Source organism: Ailuropoda melanoleuca, chromosome 15 (assembly GCF_002007445.2).
Source record: "Ailuropoda melanoleuca isolate Jingjing chromosome 15, ASM200744v2, whole genome shotgun sequence".
In the NCBI taxonomy this organism is placed as follows: Eukaryota; Metazoa; Chordata; class Mammalia; order Carnivora; family Ursidae; genus Ailuropoda; species Ailuropoda melanoleuca.
Genome location: NC_048232.1, coordinates 21,044,344 through 21,068,977, shown reverse-complemented (window position 1 = coordinate 21,068,977; position 24,634 = coordinate 21,044,344). Strand labels below are relative to the sequence as shown.

The following is a 24,634-nucleotide window of genomic DNA, read 5'->3' as shown; positions in this document are numbered from 1 at the left end:
CAAATCAAAATACAGAAGTTTACACATTTTGAAATGATAATAAAGACAACTATGATATGAGCTAAACATTTGCAAATAAAAAAAAAAAATCCAGGCATGTGAGGGAGAGAGAGAGAAGGTAGAAAGTCACGTAAAAGCTTTAAATTCTGAATCTTTATTTGTGGAGAAGACCAAGACAATAAAGGCTGTTATTTATTTATAATAATGATGAGAAAAATGAAAACAAAACACAATGAGCAAACAAAACCTTAGCTTCTGGGAAGTGAGAGTTTCAGGTTTGTGTATGCTATTTGCAGCTCATTTTAAAAATGCATGTATTATCTATTGCGAAAATCTAAAGTAATATGAGGGGCGCCTGAGGGCTCAGTCGATTGAGCCTCGGCTCTTGATTTCAGCTTAGGTCCTGATCTCGGGGTCCTGGGATTGTGCCCCTACGGGGGCTGGTGCTCAGCGTGGGGTATGCTTGAAATTCTCTCCTTCTTCCTCCTCCTTTGCCCCTCCCCCACCTTGCGCATGCACATGCGTCCTCTCTCAAATAAATAAAAAATCTTTTTAAAAAACAAAAGTAATATGAAGAAGTCAGTAGGTTAGTATATAGAAATAAACGGTAATAATGTGAAGTGCCTGGCACATAATAGGCCCTCAATAAACTATAGCTTTTATGGCTGTTATTATAAATTTTGTTATTTTTTATTTGTGGCAGGCTGGGTTCTCTCTGTTCCTTCAAGTACAAAAAGAATTGGTTCAAACCCACACTCTGTGCTTTGTGGCAGCCCAGAGCATGTCCTGGGTTTTCTGCCGATGCCCATGGCCTTGTCCAGTGGTTGTCACCATGTCTGGCTCCTTCTTCTATCCAACTAAGTCAGTTGCCGAATTTCACGGTGCTCGGCTTCCCATTTTGTTTAATCAGAACTTGAATTCAATCCAAGTCTGCGATGTCTGCTAAAACGACCCACTCACAGGACCCCTTTGTATATGTAAATTTGAGGAGGTTGAAGAAGGTAAGTGACAGGGACCAGGCATCACCAAGATGCCATGTCAAATTTGAATAGTGGCCATCACCCCTGGACACTGGTCACCCGCGACTCTGCCACACGCTAGCACCACCAAGCCTTGTGGCCTTGCCTGGCCATTCTCTCTCTCTCTCTCTCTCTCTCTCTCTCTCCCCAGTGTTTCTAATTACTCAAGGGGAGCTAGCTCTAAGTTCCTTTTACTTTATTCTGCGGAACTCTCTAGCTCCTGTTCTGTACCTGGCTCTAGACCTTCCTGGGTGGGGCCCACCTCACCAAGGTGGGCAACAGGTTCAGGGCCTTTTGGGTCACAGAACCCACCAGAGAGGTAGTTGTGGTAACAAGGAGCACCTTTTCCTGTCTTTGTGTAGGAACACAGAGATAGCTAACCAAGCAGATTTTTACGTTCAGTCTGTTTTCTCACTGCCATCTGCTCTATCATCAGAGAGAAAACAGTAGAGAAAAGTCATTATGATCATCATTTAAAATGAAGTTTTCATGAGAGACTATGGACTCTGAGAAACAAACTGAAGACTTCAGAGGGGAGGGGGGTGGGGGAATGGGATAGACTGGTGATGGGTAGTAAGGAGGGCACGTATTGCATGGTGCACTGGGTGTTATACGCAAACTAATGAAGCATCAAACTTTACATCGGAATCCGGGGATGTACTGTATGGTGATTAACATAATATAATAAAAAAAAATATGGCAAGGAAAAAAAAATAAATAAAATGAAGTTTTCTTGAAGTTTGTGACTTCACTGAGTAATAACTGCTCACTTCATTAAAAAAAAAGTATAATAGTAAAATTTGGCCAATACATGAGTGTAGAGAAATGCACTTTAAAAAGATGGTAGTGGGAAAGTTGGTTTTGATGGTCCATGATTGTCTAGTTGCAAATGGGCTTTACACATTCGAGAAGGCAGAGAAGGCCCCTGCGGGACTATGGTTGGCATATTCTAAGGCTCAGTTGCCTTTCGCTAAGCTGCAGAAAAAAAGCACATCTTTATGCACTGATTTGAAATGCTATATTTACGTTGGTTTACTTTCACGCCAGGTGAGGCACACAAAACCAGCTGCGGTTCACGAAGAAACGGAGAAAGTGTCAGTGGCTAAGGTATAATAATGACTAATATGACCATTATTAATATGCTTATTGTTTATACTGATGCTGCCTATTCTTAATAAGTGGCAATGACTTTGAAAGCTACACCGAGAGTCAGTCTTAAGAAGAGACAGATCACCTGATTCCCACTGTAGTCTGATTCTGGGGTACATCCCGGCTGGATCCAAAGAAGTCTCTCTCATTTGTGGTATGCCTGCGGTTCCACTGTTAGGGATTCATTCCTTTTGCTAAACTTTGTCCCCTTGTAAAATATAAACAATCCTGAGAAATGGATGACATAAAGCTCTTATGTGTTTGATTTGGTCAGATTCTTTCCTGAGAACAGTTTTGGTAAGAAAAAAAAAAAGAAAAGAAAGAAAATAGAGTAACTGGAGCAGCTCCTGCCTATCATGAGTGGGAAAGGTCACAGTAAGAGAGAAAACAAGATTTAGAAAAAGGGATACCTGGTAGGGGGAGGGATAATGAAGATAAGTTTTGACTGCTTTGTAATATTGCTTAGAACGGGCTGCCTTTAAATGAATCACTTACAGGACATGGAGGATGGGATCTTTAATTCTTGCAATTTGTGGGGATTTGCAAGTAAATGTAACTCACTATTCCCTCAAATTATTTTTGATAGCTAGAATATGCATGCTATTTAATAGAAATAGCTTTTCAGGTTTATGGAGAAACAGAGTGTATTGTTCATGTAATTCACTTTGTGATGCATTTTCTGTTGAAAGGTTGAAGACACACGCATTTTGGAGGAGCAAATACAAGTCCTAAAGGCTCATTTAGAAAATGAGAGAAAGAAGACAGAAAGGTACTGGTAATAATGAAGCACAATTGTCCATTTGTAGCTAAGACAACATTTAACCATCTATGAATTTATTACAGATTTAAGAAAGAATCAGAACAGATAAACAAAAACTGGGAAAAGAAATTCTACATTCTCAGGAATAGGTATGTGGTGATATTTACAAATTCTATTTATAAAAATGTGACTAATCATCTGTTAAGGTAATTGGGAGTCTTGCACTTTTCCTGTGCATGTTAATTAATATAAAATGCCAGCATACACCTTTGGCAAGAAATGCAAAATAATTGGCTTAAAATAGAAGAGTTGTCAAAGTCACTTCAAAGAAAAAAGAATTCAGGATTCTATTTCATGCCCTAGCTCCGTATTTCGATTCTAAAGGATCAACAGGACAGACAGCCTTTTCTTTTTTTTTTTTTTAATTTTAAAGATTTTATTTCTTCATTTGAGAGAGAGAGAGACAGTCAGCAAGAGAGGGAACACAAGCAGGGGGAGTGGGAGAGGAAGAAGCAGGCTCCCAGCGGAGGAGCCTGATGTGGGGCTCGATCCCAGAACACGGGGATCACGCCCTGAGCCGAAGGCAGACGCTTAACGACTGTGCCACCCAGGTGCCCCGAGACAGCCTCTTCTTGATACCTGGTTTAATCAGACCCGCCTAGTCATCTCCCCTCATGGGGCTATTAGAACAGTTTCCTGTCTCCATTTGCATGTGATGATATTTAACTGGTGTAGACCTTCTTTGTAAAGTTGTTTTATATATTGGATGCTCTACCCTTTTACAAACAAAACAGCACCAGATCTGTTTTTCACTCACATCATCATTTTAATTTATCTTCCCTATGTCACCTTTGTCTTTTTGAAAGTGGAGTAAGTGACTACTGTAAAATTCTGGAAAGGCTAATAGCAACACCAAGTAGAGGAAATGCCTATTTTTTTCCCTGTCCTAACATGTTAACTTAAAACATCTATATTCTAGTCCCTTTTTTCCGGCCGTAACGTCGCCCAGATTCTCTCCTCTATCATATGTTGGAAGTTCCTTGGCAAGATTTTCCCCCAGTCAAGGAGCATTCAAGACAGCACGGACTCAGTGTTGGTCTGATGTCAGAGGTCAAGCACGAGACTCACAGGACTTCGTAGGGCGATAATGCCCCACACTTGCTCGGCACCTCCTAAGCATACACGGTTACTGGGAGTGTGTGTGTGGGGGGATCCTATACCTTGCTGCATGCATCACCCTGAAGAGTCCCGGGTGGCACATGGAGAATCCACGTGTTAGCAGAAATACCACCAGATGGTGAGAGAAAATTCTCCTCCTTGTAGTAAAATGTTCTGATTTGCATTCCTGCTCGTGCTTCACGTCTGTGCTGATGACGCTCTGTGCTCTGGAAAATGTGCATATTAATACCTGCCCTAACGACCTCGTAGAGTTACTCTAAGGATAGAATAGAGATACAGGTGAGAAGCAGGAGACTGAGACTGGCTTACATATGCACTTAATTTCATTTCCCCAAACATGGATTTTGGACTATCTCCGAAACCGAGTTGACTCTGTTTCCCTGACTTATTTCTGTGGGATTCACTTTGTTTTTTTGTTTTTGTTTTAAGATTTTATTTATTCATTTGAGAGAGAGAGAGAGAGAGAGACAGGGAGAACAAGCGGGGCGGGGGAGGGGCAAAGGGAGAGGGACAAGCAGACCCCCCACTGAGTGGGGACCCAGACCATCACGGGGCTCCATCCCAGGACCCAGAGATCACAACCTGAGCTGAGGGCAGACACTTACCCCACTGAGCCACCCAGGTGTCCCTGTGGGGTTCACTCTGACTCTTAATATTTACCGTGCGTCTGTCCCAATGGGATTCATCCTGTATTTCAATGACCGTTTACAAGAACATCTCAGTTTTACTTCACGTTGACTTGCCGTTCATCAAGATGTTGACAGTCATCATTTTGGTCTCTGCAGACTTTATGTTGATATCTAAACATTTGGAATAGCAGCAAGTATGATTACATATTTTCTATATGTTTTCTCACTTAATCGACTAACCGGGACATAATGTTGGGACATGACGCATTGTCTCTCTGGTGTGGTTGCATCCCCAAGTGTTCATTCAAGGTGATCTGTAACAGACAGTGCGTGTATCCAGGCTACTGCATCATGGTGTGGGATGGAGACAAACTGTGCAGTCACAGATTTGTATCGCTAAAATAGTCATTTCATTTCATTGGAACAGATTCTAGATCAAGGGCCGCCATTTTGTTTTGTAGAGGAAAAACTTCACCTTGGCCAGTCAACGTGAACAGTTGAAGGCAACAATTTCTCGACAATTCATGATTTATATTCCGCCCCAGTCCAATTCAGAGCTTCCATCCCCAAGCTCCTTTTCTGTCTCTGCTGAGTTGGCTTTATTTCCAGCAAGATGGAACTTAAGCGGGGCGACCAGGGCAGGAGCTAGTCTTCCCTCTCAGTGTGGCTTGCCCAGCACAGCGGCTGATGCCATCATGGTCGCTTCTCTCAGCACAAACGGTGTGCAGGTGTGGCACATGGGCGCAGGAATAGAGCCCCCCACCTGCCCAGTGTCACAGTGATGCTGCCGTGAGTGTCCCCCCTCGACCCGACACCCACCTGAGCCATCCCCCTGTCCTGCCTGCTGAGCTCCCGGGGCTGGCCGGACCACTGCTGCACATGACGCTTCCCGGGTGGCAGATGACTTACACGCGTGCTCCTCCCACACCACTGTGGGGTGTGCACATCTAAGGGGTGTGTGCCCGCACCCCTTCCCTGTTCCTCCTCTCACCACATGCACGGAAGCGCCAGAGACCCACCCAGGGAGATTGCCAACCAGCAGAGCTGAAGACAGGATGTGCCCATGCAGGCTCGCCCTGCTCTGGATTCCCTCCCTCCTCTTCTGTTATAAACCCCCTCATTCTTGGACTCGGGGGACAGAGAACGTTAGGTAAACAGAAACCCTATGTGTCTCCTTCTTTCCTCTTCTCTCCCCACTTCCTTCCCTTCTCAGGCTTCTGGCTTGCCTCGCATGTCTCAGGAGTCGTAGGACCTTTCCCGGTACACCTGCCCTCCCTGGTCCTGTTAGTTTCACCCCTGACAGGTGTAGGGTCTTGTGTCTTTGTTCTCAGCCCAGTCAGGGTGTAGTGTGGGGCAAAAGGAAGATTTGGCCCTTCATAGCTTGTTGTCTCTCATTGCCACGTGAGTATACCCACGACACATTCATTGTCTATGAAATTCAAGTTTCCCAAGAAATGCCAAAGCCAAATCAGAATAAATCTGGAGCACTGGGTGGTTTTTCTGAGTCTTGTGCCTTCCTCTCAATTCAGCTATCTTCAGTCTTCTCAAAAGCTAGGCCCTGGGCAGGCGAGGGGATGGTGTGGGCTTGACTCATGGAGTGCGGAGTGTTCAGCTGATGGGGATCCAAGACGCAGTTTCCCAGGGTGGGAAGGGAGGGGAATTGGAATCAAAAGCCAAGCAGACATGGATGTGGACGGCAGCTGGATTTATAACAGCCCAAACTCGGAAGCAGACAAGAGGTCTTTTAGGAGGCGGATGGATAAACTGGGGTATATCCAGACCTAAAAAGAAACGAGCTGTCAGGCCATGACAAGACACAGAGGAACCTTAAATGTATATTACGAAGAGAAAGAAGCCAGTCTGAAAAGGCCACGATTCTCTATGACCTTCTGGAAACGGTAAAGCTATGGAGAGAGCACAAGAATCGGTGGTTGCCGGGGGTGTGGGGGTAGGTAGAGAGGGGCGGGTGGAGCACAGAGGACTTGGGGGCAACGACACTGCCCTGTATGATACTGCAAAGGTAAAGACGTGCCATTACGCACTTGTTAAAACCCATGGAGCGTACAACACCAAGACCGAGCCCTAATGTCAACTACGGATTTTGAGCCATAATGATGTGTCAATGTAGGTTCATTGATTGTAACAAATGTCCTACTCTCTTCGTTGTTCACAGTCGGGGAGTCCGTCCATGGCAGAGGGGCAGGAAGAATATGGGAAATCTCTGCCTTCTTCTCCATTTGCTGTGAACCTCTAAAAACTTAAGTGTGTTTAAAAAAAGAAAAGGAACACGAAAAAAGCTAAGCAGACCACCAAATGAAGGTGTCAGTCTGAAGGTGTTGTTCGGAGAAGTAGGGTCCACAATGAGTAGTAACTGGGGGCTCTGGGTCAGAGGGGACAGTTTAAGGGGGAAGCACGTGGTAGAGCGTGGAGAGAGGTCCACATCTCTGAAGGGCTGCGGCAATCCTTTCTGCCCCCTGATCCTTTCAGTGTCCTAGGCTGAGTGTGGCGAGCAGGCTATTATGATCACCAAATAAATTCAGAATTTAGATCTATCTGAATTTTCCAAGGTCTTTTTTTTTTAGGGGAGGGGAGTGTACTTCGTTCTTGGAGTATATTTATCCATTCCTAAATATCTCAACCCGAAGTCCTCTCCACAGTTTAGCCAGCCTACGGCTCCCAAAGATAGACGTTTAGTTATTTGGAAATAGATCCTTTCTCAAGCGATCACCTTCATGTTGTAAAGTTACATTATGTGAAAAACCCAGCATCTTTTTTGCTAAAATATGTGCAACAAATCATCTCAAAGATGCCTGCTGTGAAATTGTTAAACTGAATGAAATTAGCAGTTGCTAATTGTGTGTTAGTGTGTTATGTGTGTGTTGAATGTATACGACTGATGTTTTAGTTTACTAGACAGTGCCAGAGACAATGCTGATCATTTCACGTGCATCAAATCCTTATTTGAAATTATAGGTGGTAGTTAAAGATAGTAAGTCCAGGACGCCTAGGTGTCTTAGTTGGTTAAAGCATCTGATTCTTGATTTTGGCTTCGTGGTGGTGAGATCAAACCCTGCATCAGGCTTTTTAAAGGAATTTTACTGGGGCATCTGGGTGGCTCAGTTGGTTAAGCATCCAACTCTTGGTTTCAGCTCAGGTCGTGATCTCATATATCATGAGATCGAGCCCCACGTTGGCTCTGTGCTCAGGGAGGAGTTTGCTTGAAGATTCTCTCCTTCTGCCCCTCCCCCACCTCGTGCATGCTCTCTCTCTCTCTCTCTAAAATAAATAAATAAATCGAAAAAAATAAAAAGGAATTTTACCTTTTCACTAAAGTGTCCAGTAGTTCTTCATAATATCCTTATATTATATACTTAAATTATCTGTAAGATCAAATGATGTTCCCTTTTTCATTCCTGATGTTGATAATTTGTGTTCTCTTTTATTGATCAATCTTGTTAAGAGTTAGTCAGTTTTGGGGCGCCTGGGTGGCACAGCAGTTGGGCGTCTGCCTTTGGCTCAGGACGTGATCCCGGTGTTATGGGATCGAGCCCCACATCAGGCTCTTCTGCTATGAGCCTGCTTCTTCCTCTCCCACTCCCCCTGCTTGTGTTCCTTCTCTCGCTGGCTGTCTCTATCTTTGTTGAATAAATAAATAAAATATTTTTTTAAAAGAGTTAGTTTTATTATTTATTTCAAAGAAATCATTTTTCTTTTGTTGGATTTCTCTCATATATTTGGTTCTTTTTCATTAGTTTCTGTGCTTATCTTTATTATTTTCTTCCTTCTGCTTTCTGTGTGTGTGATTTGCTATCCTTCCTAAGAAGAAAGCTGAGATCGTTGGTTTTCAGATTGTTTTCTTCTACTGTATACATCTCAGGCTGTATTCTGTCTTCTAAGCACTGCTTGACCTGCATCCCATGAATTGTGGCATGTTACATACTATCGTTCAGTATAAAACATTTTCTAAATTCTATTTTATCTTTGACCCATGGCTTATTTAGAAGTGATATGTTTTATTTACAGCTGGTTGAAGATTACCTAGTTGTGCTTCTAGATTAATTCTACTGTGCTCAGAGAACATACTCTGAATTATTTCAGTCTGTTAAAATTTTTGATACCTGTTTTATGCTCAGCATATGGTCAATTTTGAAAAAAAATGATCCATGTACACTTAGAAAGAAGAGGAAATCTATCACTGGGTGCAATGTTTTATATATTTCAATTAGGTCAAGTTTATCCATTGTGTTTTTTATATCTTTTATATACTTAAATTTTTGCTACAGTTCCAACCATTAGGACGGGAGTATTAAATTTTCCACTCTGGTTATTGATTTATCGATTTCTCTTTCAGTTCTGTCAATTTTTGCTTTAAATATTTTATGGCTACGTTGCTGGATACCTACAATTTAGAATCCTGATATCTTCCTATGAAGTTATCATTTATGTGTATCATTATGAGTCATTCCTCCCTATCCATAAAAATGCTTCCTGGCTTAATGTCTACTTCATCTAGTATTAACATAACCGTATCACTCTTCATTGACTAAGATTTGCATTTTTTTTCAGCTTTTTTCTTTCAACCTATCTAGTGAATGCGTCTCTTGTAAGCATCATAGAGCTGGATTTTTAATCTGATCTGCCAGTCTTATTTATTTAATTGGCCTACTTCATTTACTTTTAGTGAGATTACTGATATCCTTGGGTTTGTATCTACCACAGAACACATTTTTTTTTCCTAGCCAACCTGTTTCTTCTTCTCTCCTTTTCACCTTTTTTGGACTAATCAACGTATTCCATGTTTTCTTCTATTGACTTGTTAGTTATTCATTCCTTTCTCTTTTTGAAATTTTAACCCACATCCTTTGCTTACCACACTCTCCTACAAATGTCTATTTAATACTTCCCCAAGAATTCTAGAACCTTAGAATCATTATGTTGTACACTTGAAACCAATAGGCTGGTGTATATCAATCATATTTCAATGGAAAAGAAAAAAAAGAATGAATCCTAGAACCTTAGAATATTCTAACTCCATTTAACCCCCTCCTACATTTTCATTTTGATTCCATATAAATGTTTAACACCATCGAACATTACAATTATTGGTTTTTTTTTAAGATTTTATTTATTTATTTATTTGACAGAGATAGACAGCCAGCGAGAGAGGGAACACAGCAGGGGAGTAGGAGAGGAAGAAGCAGGCTCCCAGCAGAGAAGCCCGATGTGGGACTCGATTCCGGAACGCTGGGATCACGCCCTGAGCCGAAGGCAGACGCTTAACGACTGAGCCACCCATGCGCCCCCCCCCCCACCGAACATTACAATTATTGTTAAGCATAGTCAGTATTCACTTCCATTAACATTTTTACTCTGTGAGCTCTTTATTTCTTCCGGCTTTCGGTGTGTTTCCATCTGGGATCCTCTCCCTCCTGTCTGAACAGCTCTCTTTAGTTTTTCTTTTAATATAGGTTTGTCCGCAAATAATTCCGTCAGCTTTTCTTTATAGGAAAATGTCTTTATTTTACCTTCATTATTGAAGAATATTTTCTCTGAGTGTAGAATTCTGTGCTGGCCGTTATCTCCCTTAGCGTGTTCACGATGCCAGTGCACTGAGTACTGGCTTCCACCGGAGATGTCCAGACTTGTCAACCATCAGCTCTCCTCTTCTAGGATTCTAGTCACATGGAAGGTGCCTTTTGACTGCGACCCACATATTTCTTACATTCCTGTCTGGTTTCCTACTCTTTTCACTCTAGGCTTCACTTTGAATATATATATATTTTTATTGATCTGCCTTTGAGATGAATAATCCTGTCTGTGCTCTCCTCTATCCATTCTACTCTTCAGCCCATGTATTGAGTTCTTAACATCATATATGATTGTTTCAGTTCTAAGATGACTACTCATTTTTTAAAGTGGATTCCAATTCTGTGCTGAAAATCACCGTCTTTTTAATCTATTTTACCAATCTTTTGCTCTGTTTTCTTCATTCTAGCGATATTAAAGTCATCATTGCTCTGCTTTTTTCTTTCTTCTTTATTCATTAGTTTCCATTTTCTTAGCACACATAGTAAATTATTGTATAACAACTTTATTGACATGTAGTTTACATACCACCCTTTCCAAAGATGGTTTTTAGTGTATTCACAGAGTTGGACAACAATTACCACTCTCGAAATCAGAACATTTTCACCAACCCATAAAGGAACTCCGTATCCATTGGCAGCCACTCCCCATGGCCATCGCTGCCAGCCACTAGCAACCACGAATCCCCTTCTTTCTCGATGGATTTGCCTGTTCTGGACATTTCATATGCATGGAATCATACACTACGTGACCGTTTATGACTGGCTTCTTCTGCTTGGCATAATGTTTTCAAGTTTATCTATGTTGTAGAATGGGTCAGTATTTCATTACTTTTGGTTGCCAAATAAGATTCCATTGCATGGATATATTACATTTTGTTTACCCATTCTTCAGTGTTTAGACATTTTAAATATTCCCGCTTTTTGGCTACTGTAGATAATGCTGCTATTAACAGTCATGTGCAGGTTTGGTGTGGAACATGTGTTCAATTCTTTTAGGTCTATACTGGAAGAAATGGCTAGGTCATATGATCATTCTATGTTTAACATTTTGAGGAACTGCCAAACTGTTTTCCAAAGTGTCTGCGCCATTTTACAATTACACAAGCAACGGATGAGGGTTCCCATTTCTCTGTATCCTACCAACATTTGTTATTGTCTGTCTCTTTGGTTTTAGTCATGCTAGCAGTTATGCAGTGTTACCTTATTGTGGTTTTGGTCCATGAGACATACCCAATCTCTTCTAAGACCCTCCGTGTGACTGAATACTGGGACTTTTTCTGTTCCTTCCTACTGGTTTCCCCAAGGTTGTCCAGCATGCTCTTGGCTTTGTCTCCAGAACATGCTTTTCTGAGAGTGAATCTCCTCGATTTAGCATCATTTGCAACCTGGGTGGGCTGAGAATTTCCCAAATTTTTAATATATTTGTTGTGTTTCAATACATTATAATCATTATTTTTGATGCTCAATTTCTTAAGTCAATGGGAGCCCTCCCCCTCAAGGTTTACTACTCTGTTCTTCTGGCACGGTCTTGATGAGTCCCTTAACAATAAAATGTCCCAGGCTCAACTTGGACATTTATTGCCTTAGATCTAGAAACAGCAATTTCCGAAAGATGTCCTGGTTCATTTTAGAGAGAAATGTTTTTAAAGTTACAGTTTGGGGGGATGCCTGGGTGGCTCAGTAGGTTAAGCATCTGACTTTGGCTTAGGTCTTGGTCTCTGGGTCCTGGGATGGAGCCCCAAGTCTGGCTCGGAGCTCAGCAGGGGCCTGCTTCTCCCTCTCCTTCTGCCCCTCCCCCTGCTTGTGCTCTCTCTGTCTTCCTATCTCTCTCTCAAGTAAATAAATAAAATCTTTTAAAAAAATAAAACAAAAAACCGCCAAAACTACAGTTTGGGCTCCAAGATGCTCATTGATACGGGGTTGTCATTCATTGCTTCTGTGCCTTTTCAGGGCTGGGAAATATGTAATTTTAAAAATGAAAAAAGTAGGGGCACCCGGCTGGCTCAGTCGGTAGAGCACGTGACTCTTGATCTCAGGGTTGTGCATTCAAGCCCCATGCTGGGTGTAGAGAATGCTTAAAAATAAAACCTTTTTTAAAAACCTAAAAATGAAAGAACTAACAAATTCATACTAATATTTAAAATTTTTTATTTTTATCTCTTTCACAATGAAAATTGTAGTTCCACTAACATGAACATAATATTAATTTGCTTTATCTTATGATTTCTATACATTTTCATTTCACCATTTCTTTTATTTTAGCTTTCATGTCCTTAAAGATGAGATGTTTACTAGGCACACATTGTTTCGTCAGTTCGCAGTGCTTGCTGATACGTCCTTCAATTATATTGTAAGTACATATAATGTTTTAATACTATTTGTCTCTTTGATGATATTTGCACATGTCTTTCTGTCCTTATTTAACATTTATTGAGCCCCTGTCTGGAGAGAGTACATGACAGTCATTCTGCTAGATACTACGGACATAAGACTGAGTGCCTGAGCCCAAAGAGCTCGACCGATACGAGATACAGATGTGCACACAAATCCTTTCAATGCAATGTGGTTGGGCTACAGTAGAACCAAGTGAAAATTTCAGAGGAGGGCTGACACTAGCTGGGAAGTATTTGTCAGTCTGACCACTTATGGGCATGGATGGAATGTAAGGAAACAGCAAAGCTCAAAATCCAGGTATCCAGTCACTTTCCAAAGGGAAAAAGGAGGTAAAAGAATCTTTTCCTAGTACCAGGCCATTTATTTTCACATTAGAAGTCACCTGTAGATAAAGACCAATTTTAAAGCTGACTATTTTTTTAAATGTTTCCTATATGTTTTTATTTGGAAGCTGTGATTGTAAAGGTAAATGATGTCCAGTGTAGAAATATATCCAGGAAATTTCAAATAGTAGGAAAATTAGCGTGCTATAAATGCTATTGAACCTGCCACGATGCTAAGAATTCTGGGACAAGGTTTGTGGGAAAGAGCGCAAGAAATACAAAATACAGGCTCTTGCTTTAGGAGGCTTCCAATCTATAATTACTCTTAAAATTTTTTTCAACATTTTTTACTTTAAGACTTTATTTTCTAAATTTTCAGTTGCTGCAGGAGATAAAAGAATTTAAGAATGTTGGCAAGAGAACATTAAATTATTTCTAATTTTTAACTGAATTACCTGGTAATCTGAACCTTGCTGAGCTTTTCATAATTGACTCCCCTGAAACATCCCCAGACTGGTTTACATAGATAAGAATATATATTCTCTTTTTTCTCCTTTTGGTTTTTCCTCTTTCGACTGAAGGTTACAGTTTCAATTGGAATAATCCTCATTTCAGATATTTAATCAGCTGGACAAATAAAATATTGGAAGGCCCATGAGAATGTCGTGCTAACTCAAAAATCAGGCTTTTTTTTTAGGATTACGTGGTAAAACTGTCTTGTCCAAAGGGGAATTGGTCAGGCTTAATGAAACCGAATTCTAAAATCTCCAAGTTACACCAGTGCAGGCATATTAATAGATCCAGTCCTTTCCTTGAGGAAAATTTCTGTCCTGCCCTCCGTCTATCTTACTGTGGAGGAGGGCTAGTGCTCCACCCAGCCTCGAATGCGTCCATGTGCTGTTACTTTTTTGGGATTCCAGGCTCGTAATCCTTATCTATATGTCCACTTAGTATACAGGCACTCGAGACACTCATCAGAGTGGATAGCAAATATTGAAAAAAATAGACAGGGGTGTGGGGGGGCTGGGAAGGAGAGAGTGATGAGTGAGTGAGTTTTGGGTAACTAACATTTCTCCTTGGTTCCCTACACTATAGCCACTCCACAAATATTTATTGAGTGTAAACACATACCAGGCACCAGGCTCCGTGCTGGGAATGAGATAGTGCACATGACGACTACGGCTCTTTCCTTTACAGACTCTAAATTTCTCGAGGGCACGGACTGGTCCATCTCGTCTACTGTTCTACTCGCAGAGATTAGAATAGTGCCTGACTTACAGAGTAGAAAATATAGCTATGAATAAGGAAATACCACAAACATTAAATGACATATTTGAATAAATGCTGTGAAAGAAAAGATTCAATATTGTCTTACTATTGAGGTGTACATATGGGAAAGTTCACAAATATTAAGTGTATCATTTGAAGTGTTTTGCCCTGTATAGCCATCACCTAAATGAAAGCGTAGAACGTTTCCATCCTCCCTGAAATTCCCTGGTGTCCCTTTCCAGACAATACCTTAGTTACATCCCCACGCCAGACAAATATTGCTGCGATTTCTATCACTGCTGATTAGTTTCACCTGTTCTTAAAACTTACGCAGACAGAAGCATGCAGTATGCACTCTTCGAAGTCTGGCTTATTTTAACTCAGCACGGTGCTTTTAAGATTGATCCCTGTTACTGTGCGCATCGCCAGCCATTGTTTCTCTGTATTGTGAATAACATTCTATTGTATGAATAAACAATAATTTGTTTATCCATTCTCTAAATGGGCTCCTGGGCTGTTTCTAGTTAGGAGGTGTTCGGGGGAGGGGGAAGGTGCTACAAACTTTCTTATACTAGTTATTTCCAGAAATATGTTTTTGTAACTCTCGGACTCTGGCACTGGAATAGCTGGGACATAGGAATATATATTTTTAAGTTTATATTCCAGAGTGATGATATTCTATTACCGTGTCACCCACAGTGTTGGAGAGTTCCTGTGCACCCACATCATCACCAACTTGATATGGTCAGTTTTTAAAGTGGAGCCATCCTAAAATAATGTCTCACTGAACTTTTAACTTGCATTCCCTAATAATTAATGATGTTAAAATCTTTTGATGTGCTTATTGTCTAATTTTAGATCCTCTTTCCAAAACGGACTATTCAAGTCTTTTTAAAAAATTGTGGCACGATACACATAACTTAATATTTACCATCTGAACCATTTTTAATTGGGCATTTGATAACATTAAGTACATTCACGTTGTTGTGAAACCAATCTCCAGAACCCATTTCATCTTACAAAAAGGAAACTTTGGGGCACCTGAGTGGCTCAGTCGGTTAAGCGTCCAATTCTTGATTTCTCAGGTCCCAGGACCCTGGGATCATGACCTGAGCTGAAGGCAGACACTTAACCAACTGAGCCACCCAGGGGCCCTGTCTTGACAATTCTATATCCTTAGTATTTCCATACACATTTTAGAATAAGCAAACCAATCTTTTTCTTTCTTTTTCTTTCTTTCTTTCTTTCTTTCTTTCTTTCTTTCTTTCTTTCTTTCTCTCACTCTCTCTGTTTCTTTCTTTGCTATTCTAACAGGTGTGAGGTGATATCCCATTATAGGTTTGATTTGCATTTCCTTGATGATGAGTGGTGTTGAGCACCTTTTTAGGTATTTATTAACTATTTATATGTCTTCTTTGAAAAAATGTCTATTTGTGTCTTCCGCCCATTTTTTTAAAGATTTATTTATTTATTCATTTGACAGAGAGAGAGACAGCCAGCAAGAGAGGGAACACAAGCAGGGGGAGTGGGAGAGGAAGAAGCAGGCCTCCCAGTGGAACAGGGACCGCGATGCGGGGCTCGATCCCAGGACCCTGGGCCAAAGGCAGCCGCCTAATGACTGAGCCACCCAGGCGCCTCATCTTCCGCCCATTTTTTAACTGGATTATTTGGTTTTTGGGTGTTCCGTTTTATCAGCAAATCAGTATCTTTAAAAAGTATCCACTAGGATTTTGATTGAGTCTCTTTTGCCAGTGGTTTGTTTCAGAATCCAAAGACCCAAAGAGTTCCCAGATATCTAGTCTAAATAAATAAATGACAAAGATTTCTTATTAGTTTTGAGGCTATGCCCTATAGCAAGCTAGTAGACATAGTTAACAAGCAAAAGCTCACGATTGTAGTTTTTGCTTTATATTATATATTATGATATTTTCTCACTCAGCTCAGGGAGACTGTTCACTGTCCTATCTTTGTTTATACCTTTCATTCATGGCCTGTGAGGCTCTTGCTAGCCTTGAATTCTAACCTGTCTGTTACTGATTTTGTTAACCGTACTGTCTTCTTGTCTGTATTTTACTGCCATCTTTGCTCAAACTTTGTATTGCTATGGCATTTTCTTTCTTTTGTGAACTTATAAATAACAATATGATTGGATGTTAGTTCTTTAAATCTAATCTGACACTCGTTTACATTTAATGTGAAAAATGAAACTACATGCATTTATCAGCATAAATGATATATTTGGGGTTTTTTTTCACCTTATTTTATTTTATTTTTTTTAAAGATTTCATTTATTTATTCGACAGAGATAGAGACAGCCAGCGAGAGGGAACACAAGCAGGGGGAGTGGGAGAGGAAGAAGCAGGCTCATAGCAGAGGAGCCTGATGTGGGGCTTGATCCCATAACGCCAGGATCACGCCCTGAGCTGAAGGCAGACGCTTAACCACTGTGCCACCCAGGCGCCCCTTTTTCACCTTATTTTATGACTGCTTGTTCTTATCTTTTTTTCCTGGCTTGTGTAATAAGAAACACATTTTATTTGCTTTTATTATCTGTATTGTAATGGTAAACTGTAATGTAAAATCGAGCTACATTTCTTTTTTTTTTTTTAAGTTTTTTTTTTTTAAGATTTTTTTTTTTTATTTGACAGAGATAGAGGCAGCCAGCGAGAGAGGGAACACAAGCAGGGGGAGTGGGAGAGGAAGAAGCAGGCTCATAGCGGAGAAGCCTGATGTGGGGCTCGATCCCATAACGCCGGGATCACGCCCTGAGCCGAAGGCAGACGCTTAACCGCTGTGCCACCCAGGCGCCCCCGAGCTACATTTCTGCAGTTACAACAACAAGAAGCAAACAAGTCTCAGTCTTCCCCCACTCTGCGTAAAACAAGGCGTCATGCATGGTTTTGTCCCCCAAGTTTCATTTCAGCCTTAACCGCATCAGTATATCCCAGCCTTCCTTCTAGTCTGTGTTAGTTTTATTCTGTTTAAAGAACTACATTATTACTATGGGATTCTTTTTATCACGTAAAAGTATTTTTGATTAACTTCTGCTTTTCTTTTTGTAACTATATGAATAGCAATTATTTGTGCCTACATTTACATGCTTTTTTTTTTTAACCTCACTACCTTTTAAAAATCGTGACTTCTGGGGGCACCGGGGAGGCTCAGTCAGCTAAGCGTCTGCCTTTGGCTCAGGTCATGAACCCGGGGTCCTGGGATCGAGCCCCACATCAGGCTCCCTGCTCAGTGGGGAGCCTACTTCTCCCTCTCCTTCTGCTCCTCCCCAACTAGCCTTGGACTCTCTCTCTCCAATAAATAAATAAAATCTTTAAAATAAAATCATGACTTCTACCCTTCTTTAGTTCTTAATTTTTATTTATTTCTTATAAACTGGTCCATGTCTTTGAATTTCTTTCTTTTTTTGTGGAAGGTGTATTATCTTCATTTTGCTATGCCTTGCCCTGACTGAAGCCAATTCAGTATTTGCTTTTTGTTAATTAACTTGACTTATTTCCCCCCATTGGATATTTATAAGCTATTTTCTTTAAACTTGAAATTTAAGTAGGTCACCAAGATATGAGTTTTCACGTGTTATTTTATTAATTTCCCTTGAATAAAATGAGTCTCGTCCATAGATCTAAATCTTTTTTTTCAACTCAGACAAGTTTCTAATGTACACTTCTAATGATTGCATCTACAAGATTTGTTTTTGTTTCTTTTTCAGAAAGAAAATCTATATTCTGTCCTCCAGAGTTGACGTGTTCTCTTTAATGTAACCTTATTCTCTTTGTTCTTTTCCTTGGCATTTTTAGGAAACCTTCCAGTTTGTACCTCTCATCAGAATTTCCCAAACTTGTTTCAAGAGTGCTGAGATGGTCATTCTCCTTGGCCCTCCAGGCAGTAGGGATGGGGGCATGACTGGGGTAGCCTGGCCCCTGTCTAAGTCCATGAGCAACCTTGTCCATTTCCGTGCTCCCTGCAAGTAATATCATTTTTACGTGTCCCACAACAGCCTGAAGGTTAGGAACCATTACTCTACATCAGTATTCTATTGTGTACCGTGTTAGGTCTAATCATTATTACCTCAAATACTGATTTTAAATTTGTTATTGTGTAGTTAGCAACCTATTCATATTATATGCAAATCTGTTTATATTGGCTTGTTTATTCCCAGTGTAAGTTTGACACTCTTAATTTGGTGAAGGCTAGTATGAAAGAATCCATTTTATCTCTACTCTGAATTTTCTGGTTTTTTCCTTTTTTTTTTTTTTTTTGCTGGGAAATAACCATGTGCACAAAAAGGATGAGTAAAAATACATATGTGCAACTTAAAGAATGATGATCACACGAATACCTGTGCTCCCTGGGACCAAGCCATAAATAGAATAAGACTTCAGAAGCCCACACGTTGCATTCCTCTCCACTCCCTCCCAGAAACCACTGTCCTGATGTTCTTCTTGATAGCTTTGTCACTTATGCCTGTCTCCCTAAGCAGTATATTGTTGACTTTTGCCTGTTTTTAAACTTTCTACAAAGAAGGAAAATAATTTAAGACAATGTAAGTATTCTTCAATGATTTGCTCCATTTTCTCAACACTATGCCTTTAATACTCATCCACATTGAGCACTACATCAAAAACTATTGATGTACTATATGTTGGCTAACTGAACATAAAAAAAAAACCTCATCCATGTTGATGCTTGTGGTTGTATAGAATACTGAGAGTATTCTATTGCTTAAATATCCCATAACTTATTTATCCACTCTTCTGCTGATCAACACTTGGGTTGGAGCTCACTTTTTTACGATTATGAACATCATTGCCCCGAACATTCTTTGAGTCTCACCTGATACACATATGTAGCAGTTTTTCCAGGGTTTTTGTTGTATTTTGTTTATTTGTTTTTAGAGAGTGAGAGAGAGAGTGTGAGCGGGTGGGGAGGAGCAGAAGGAGAGAGAGAATCTTAAGCAGGTTCCGTGCTCAGTGTGGAGCCCGATGCAGGGCTGGATCTCACAACACTGAGATCATGACTTGCGCCGAAATCAAGAGTGGGATGCTTGGGGCGCCTGGGTGGCTCAGTCATTAAGCGTCGGCCTTCAGCTCAGGGCGTGATCCTGGCGTTCTGGGATCGAGCCCCACATCAGGCTCCTCCGCTGGGAGCCTGCTTCTTCCTCTCCCACTCCCCCTGCTTGTGTTCCCTCTCTCACTGGCTGTCTCTCTCTGTCAAATAAGTAAATAAAATCTTTAAAAAAAAAAAAAAAAGAGGGGGATGCNAAGGAGTGGGATGCTTGACCAACTGAACAACCCAGGCACCCCAGCTGGTCCAGGTTTTGTAGTAATAATAGAATTGCTGGTTATAAAGTATTGGTATGCTGAAGTCAATGGGAGAACTAATATGATTGCTACAACAAAAATAAGCTCCCTTAGATAAGATCGAAGATTACTTTTCTCTCAGGTCAGTGACGAAGAGAGCAACTCCAGGCAGGGCTTGAGCAGTACTCCACAGCCATGATGATACACAGGTTTCTTCAGTCATTGCTCTGCCATTTCCTCGGATGCTTCCCTCATCCACACCAAGAAAGTTGGTGAACTCCATGTCTGTGGGTGTATGCTGCAGAAGGGGGAGTCCAGGGCAAGCACGTTAGTACTTAAGTATATGACCCCAAGATGGCATACATCGCATCCACTCATATCCCACTGGTCTGATCAAACTGCAAAAAACTGAGAAAACTGGGTGGCCAAATACCCAATGAAAATGCTACCAAAAGAAAAAGGGAGAATAGATATTGAGGGATGACGAACCGTCTCTGCCATATAACGTAAAGCCAGATCATTTTCCAAATTATTATTACTAATTAACACTTTAACCAGGAATGGATGAAAGTTTGTGCTATTCCTTGCTGTCTCTGCCACTGATATTGTCAGACTATAATTTTTGTCTGTCTCCTGATTATGTAATGGTTTCTTCTTGTGGTTTTGGGGTGCATATGTGTGTGTGTGTGTGTAACTTTTTTCCCCATTTTTCTGACTACTAATAAATGTGATCATCTTTTCATATGTTTATTAGCCATTCAGGTTTTCTCTTTGAATTAGTGCTTCAAGTTTAAGCCTTTTGTGTCTACGGAGTTGTCTTATACTTATTTATTCATAGAAATCCTCTAAGAATTGGATAAATCCCTAAAAATATGTAACCTACTAAGACCAAATCATAATGAAATAGAAAATCTGAACAGAATGATTACTAGCAAGGATATTGCATCAATAATCATACCTCGCAACAGCAACAAAAAAAACCCAGAACCAGAGGGCTTCACTGGTGAATTCTATCAAATATTCCAAGAAGAATCAATACTAACACTTCCCAAACTCTTCCAAAAAATAAAAAAGGAGGAACTCTTCCAAACACATTTTATGAGGCCAGCATTACACTTATACCAAATCAGACAAGGATACCACAAAAAAAAAAAGAAAGAAAGAAAATTACAGGCCAAATATTCCTAATGAACATAGATGCAAAAATTCTCAGCAAAATATTAGCAAACGAAATTCAGTAATTAAAAGGATCATTCACCATGATCAGTGGGATTTATGCCAGGGATGCAAGAATGGTTTCACATCTTCAAATCAATGAGTGTGATACATCACAAAGATAAAACTCACATGATCATCTCAATAGATGCAGGAAAAGCATTCCTTTTTCTGAAGAAAATCAACAATGATTTTTGGTAAAAGCTCTCAACAAAGCTGGCATAGAGGGAATGCACCTCAACATGATAAAGGGCATGTATGGCAAACCCACAGCTGACATACAATGGTGAAAAGCTGAAGCTTTTTCTGTAAGATCAGGAACAAGGCAAGGATGTCCACTCTTGTCATTTTATTCAACATAATATTGGGAGTCGGGGTGCCTGGGTGTCTCAGTCAGTTAAAGCATCTGCCTTTGGCTCAGGTGGTGATCCCAGAGTCCTGGGGTCAAGCCCCGCATCGGGCTCCCTGCTTAGTGGTGAGTCTGCTTCGCCCTCTCCCTCTGCCTGCCGCTCTGCCTACTTGTACTCTCTCTCTCTCTCTGTCAAATAAATAAATAAAATATTTTGAAAATGTTTTTAAAAACCATAATATTGGAAGTCGTAGCCACAACAATTAGGCAAGAAAAAGAAATAAAATGCAAACAAATTGGAAAGGAAGAAGTAAAACTTGGACTATTTGCAGATGCGTGATTTTATACATGGAAAACCCTAAAAACGCCATTAAAAAAAAGCTGTTAGAACTAATAAAAATTACAATACAAAATCAATACACAAAAATCTGTTGTATTGCTTTACACTAATAATGAACGATCAGAAAGAGAAATTGAGAAAACAATCCTATTCATAATTGCATTAAAAAGAATAAAATACTTGGGAATAAATTTGACCAAGGATGTGGAATACCAGCATATTGCAAGCTACAAGTTATCAGTGATGGGCTCCATGCTCAGCAATTAGTCTGCTTGAGATGCTCTCTCTCTCCTTCTGCCCCTCCCCCAGCTCGCATGCTCTTTCTCTAAAATAAATCTTTTTTTAAAAAAAGTTCAACATCATTAATCATCAGGGAAATGCAAGTCAAAAACACAGTGAGATATCAACTCACACCTGTTAGAATGACTATTACCAGAAAGACAACAATAACAAATGTTGGTGAGGATGTGGAGAAAGGGAATCCTTGCGCACTCCTGGTAGGAATGTAAATTGGTGCCATCGATATGCAAAAGAGTATTATGTTCCTTAAGAAATAAAAAATAGAACTAGCATATAATTAAGCAATTCCACTTTTGGGTATTTGTCTGAAGATAACAAAAATGCTAATCTGAAAATTTTTATACACCATGTTTATTGCAATATTATTTCTAATAGTCAAGATATGGAAACAACCTAAGTTCCCATCAATAGATGAACGGGTAAAGAAAATTTGGTGTATGTACATAAAGGAATATTTTTTGGCCACAAAAGAGAATGAAAATTGCCATTTGCAATAACATGGATGGACCTTGAGGTTATTATGCTAAGTGAAATAAGTCAGACAGAGGAAGACAAATACCATATGATCCCATTTATACGTAGAATCTAAACAAACAAAAACCAAGCTTCCAGATGCAGAGAACAGACTGGGAGTGGGCTAGGGAGCATAGAAAAATATACACACACAAATCAACAAGAGAGAAGCCCTGAAGAAGGAAAACTTCACCTAAATCGCCAGCGTACATCCGTGGACCTCAGGTGTCTTTCTGATAAACATTAGTGTACCTTTGGTCCTTTTCACCCTCACACGTTTATTGTTGTCATTTTCTTTGCAATAAATGATGCTGGGGACAATTCTGCTTGCATGGGCTCCTGGAAGAGATACTTCTGGGTTTTCACCATTCAGTTCCTGGGAATCAGGACCACTACTGTCCTGGTATCCCAGAGCGCGGAGATGCTGGGGACAGCCCTGTGATACCTGGCCAGTGACATGTTGCAAACCCCAAATGGGGTAAAGATCATCAAAGGAAGTAAAGTCAGGGGACAGAGGGTAGCTGTACTTGGGGTGAACATAGCATAACATGCAAACTGGTCAAATCACTAAGTTATACACCTGAAACTCAGGTAACACTGTGTGTCAACTGTACTTAAAAGAAAGGAGGAGAGGAGAAGACGGGAGGGGACAGGAGGGGGGAGGAGGAGAGTGGAAGGGAGAGGAGAGGGGAGGGGAGGGGAAAAAAGGAGAGGAGAGGCAAGAAAAGAAAAGAAAAGTAAGGAAAGGGAAGGGAAGGGAAGGGAAGGGAAGGGAAGGGAAAGGTAGAGTCAGAACAGCCATTGAAGAAAACGTTTTTCTTGAATTTTCTCTCAGGAAAAAAAAAATAACAAAAACATGGGTTTCAAGGAAAGGATTTTTGCCAGCCATATTTAACAAATAAGTTAGGAGCTTAGTTTTCACATCTTGGCTAATTAAGGGCCAAAGAAACTCCTACATCCATTTGATTTGATAATCACTGCTGCTTGATAACACAGTACATACCTTTTGTGTCTTTCAGAAATTAAAGCCTTTATTTGTGCAGTCTAAAGGGAACCTGATAACAAGTTCTATGTCTTCTGGAAGTGATCATCCACCTTTGGTAGGTAGATTATTTTTTCTCTATTATTTTAATTGGTTGCTTTCTTCAACCTCAGTAATGAAACTTTTGCTTTACCTGCAGATGGACAAGGACATGGATGTGGTCAGTGATCAGATATTTTTTTCTCCTTTATCAAAAGGTAAGAATCTTTACTGCTGGGAAAAAAAATGGTTCACACACAGAATGGGTCCTTAGTCAAGATTGACATCTTCTTCTTGTTACCCTGAGGCATTTGGAATTCTGGATGAATGCATGGCTTTTTTTCAGCCAGTTTATAAAACTAATACATAGATGTGCTGAATCAAAGAATGCTAATATGCATTTCTGAATATTGGTCGCGGCCAACTGAAAGACTAGACTGCTTCAGCAGAGAAAAACCTTTCTTCTGGGCTTCCATGCCACAGAGAGTCTTTCTCTGCAGTGCTTACGTTATAGGTAATACCTGTTCTGGAAGTACCTGCCCCAGGGACATAGAAATCTTCCAACACCACAGGGCTGCCGTTTAGAGGATAGAAAGGCCCAGACACTACAACGTGCCCTACTAGCTTGCAGAGTGGCTACCTTTTAAGGGTATCAACAGTTAACTAAGTGTAGAGAAATAAGATTAGATCAGTTGAGTTGTGGGAAATTCTAACCCACGCAGTAAGTGACTTCTAAAACAACGCAATGTATTAGAAGAGAGACTCTCATGATTTATCATCAAAGCTAAATGGTTGAATTTGGAACCTGTGGTTGGCCTGACATTTTAGTGAGAGAGTTTAGTTAAAAGCAGCATCCCATACCACCAAAAGATTCAGTGGAGAGTTTTGCATCCAGAATTGATTTTCCACAGCCAAGCAAACCATTTTTCAAAGGTCCATTTGCAGTGGTACAAATGAACCTTGATGGTCCCCTGAAATACAAGGCAGTACCCCCCCCAGCCGAAACAAGGGTCACTCCCTTTCCTCAGCCCTGAAAATGCAAAAGATAGTTGTTTCTACCCTGTCTAATGAAAATCCTGCTACCATTCCTTAGTCCGCTCCTTTCCTTACTGAATAAAACGAAATGTAAATGCTTTTTCATGATCCGTAATCTTACAGTCCACCACAAATCTCTATCATTCTGAATGTTAATCTGCATTGCAGAAATATATGTGACAATGGTCATACCCAGTGCCTCTGGGCAAAACCCTGAACTTTCTTTTACTAAATCTCTG

At 40.4% G+C, this 24,634-nt stretch overlaps 1 protein-coding gene across 1 annotated transcript in view; it reads left to right on the top strand.

Moving 5' to 3' along the window:
- C15H10orf67 (chromosome 15 C10orf67 homolog) overlaps positions 1-24,634 on the top strand; it is a 147,212-nt gene that overhangs the window by 104,081 nt on the left and 18,497 nt on the right. The window contains exons 13-18 of the mRNA XM_034644363.1: positions 2,067-2,126; positions 2,858-2,937; positions 3,012-3,077; positions 12,587-12,674; positions 23,359-23,439; positions 23,521-23,578. Of these exons, the coding sequence (XP_034500254.1) occupies positions 2,067-2,126; positions 2,858-2,937; positions 3,012-3,077; positions 12,587-12,674; positions 23,359-23,439; positions 23,521-23,578 (433 nt within the window). The remainder of the gene's footprint in view (positions 1-2,066; positions 2,127-2,857; positions 2,938-3,011; positions 3,078-12,586; positions 12,675-23,358; positions 23,440-23,520; positions 23,579-24,634) is intronic.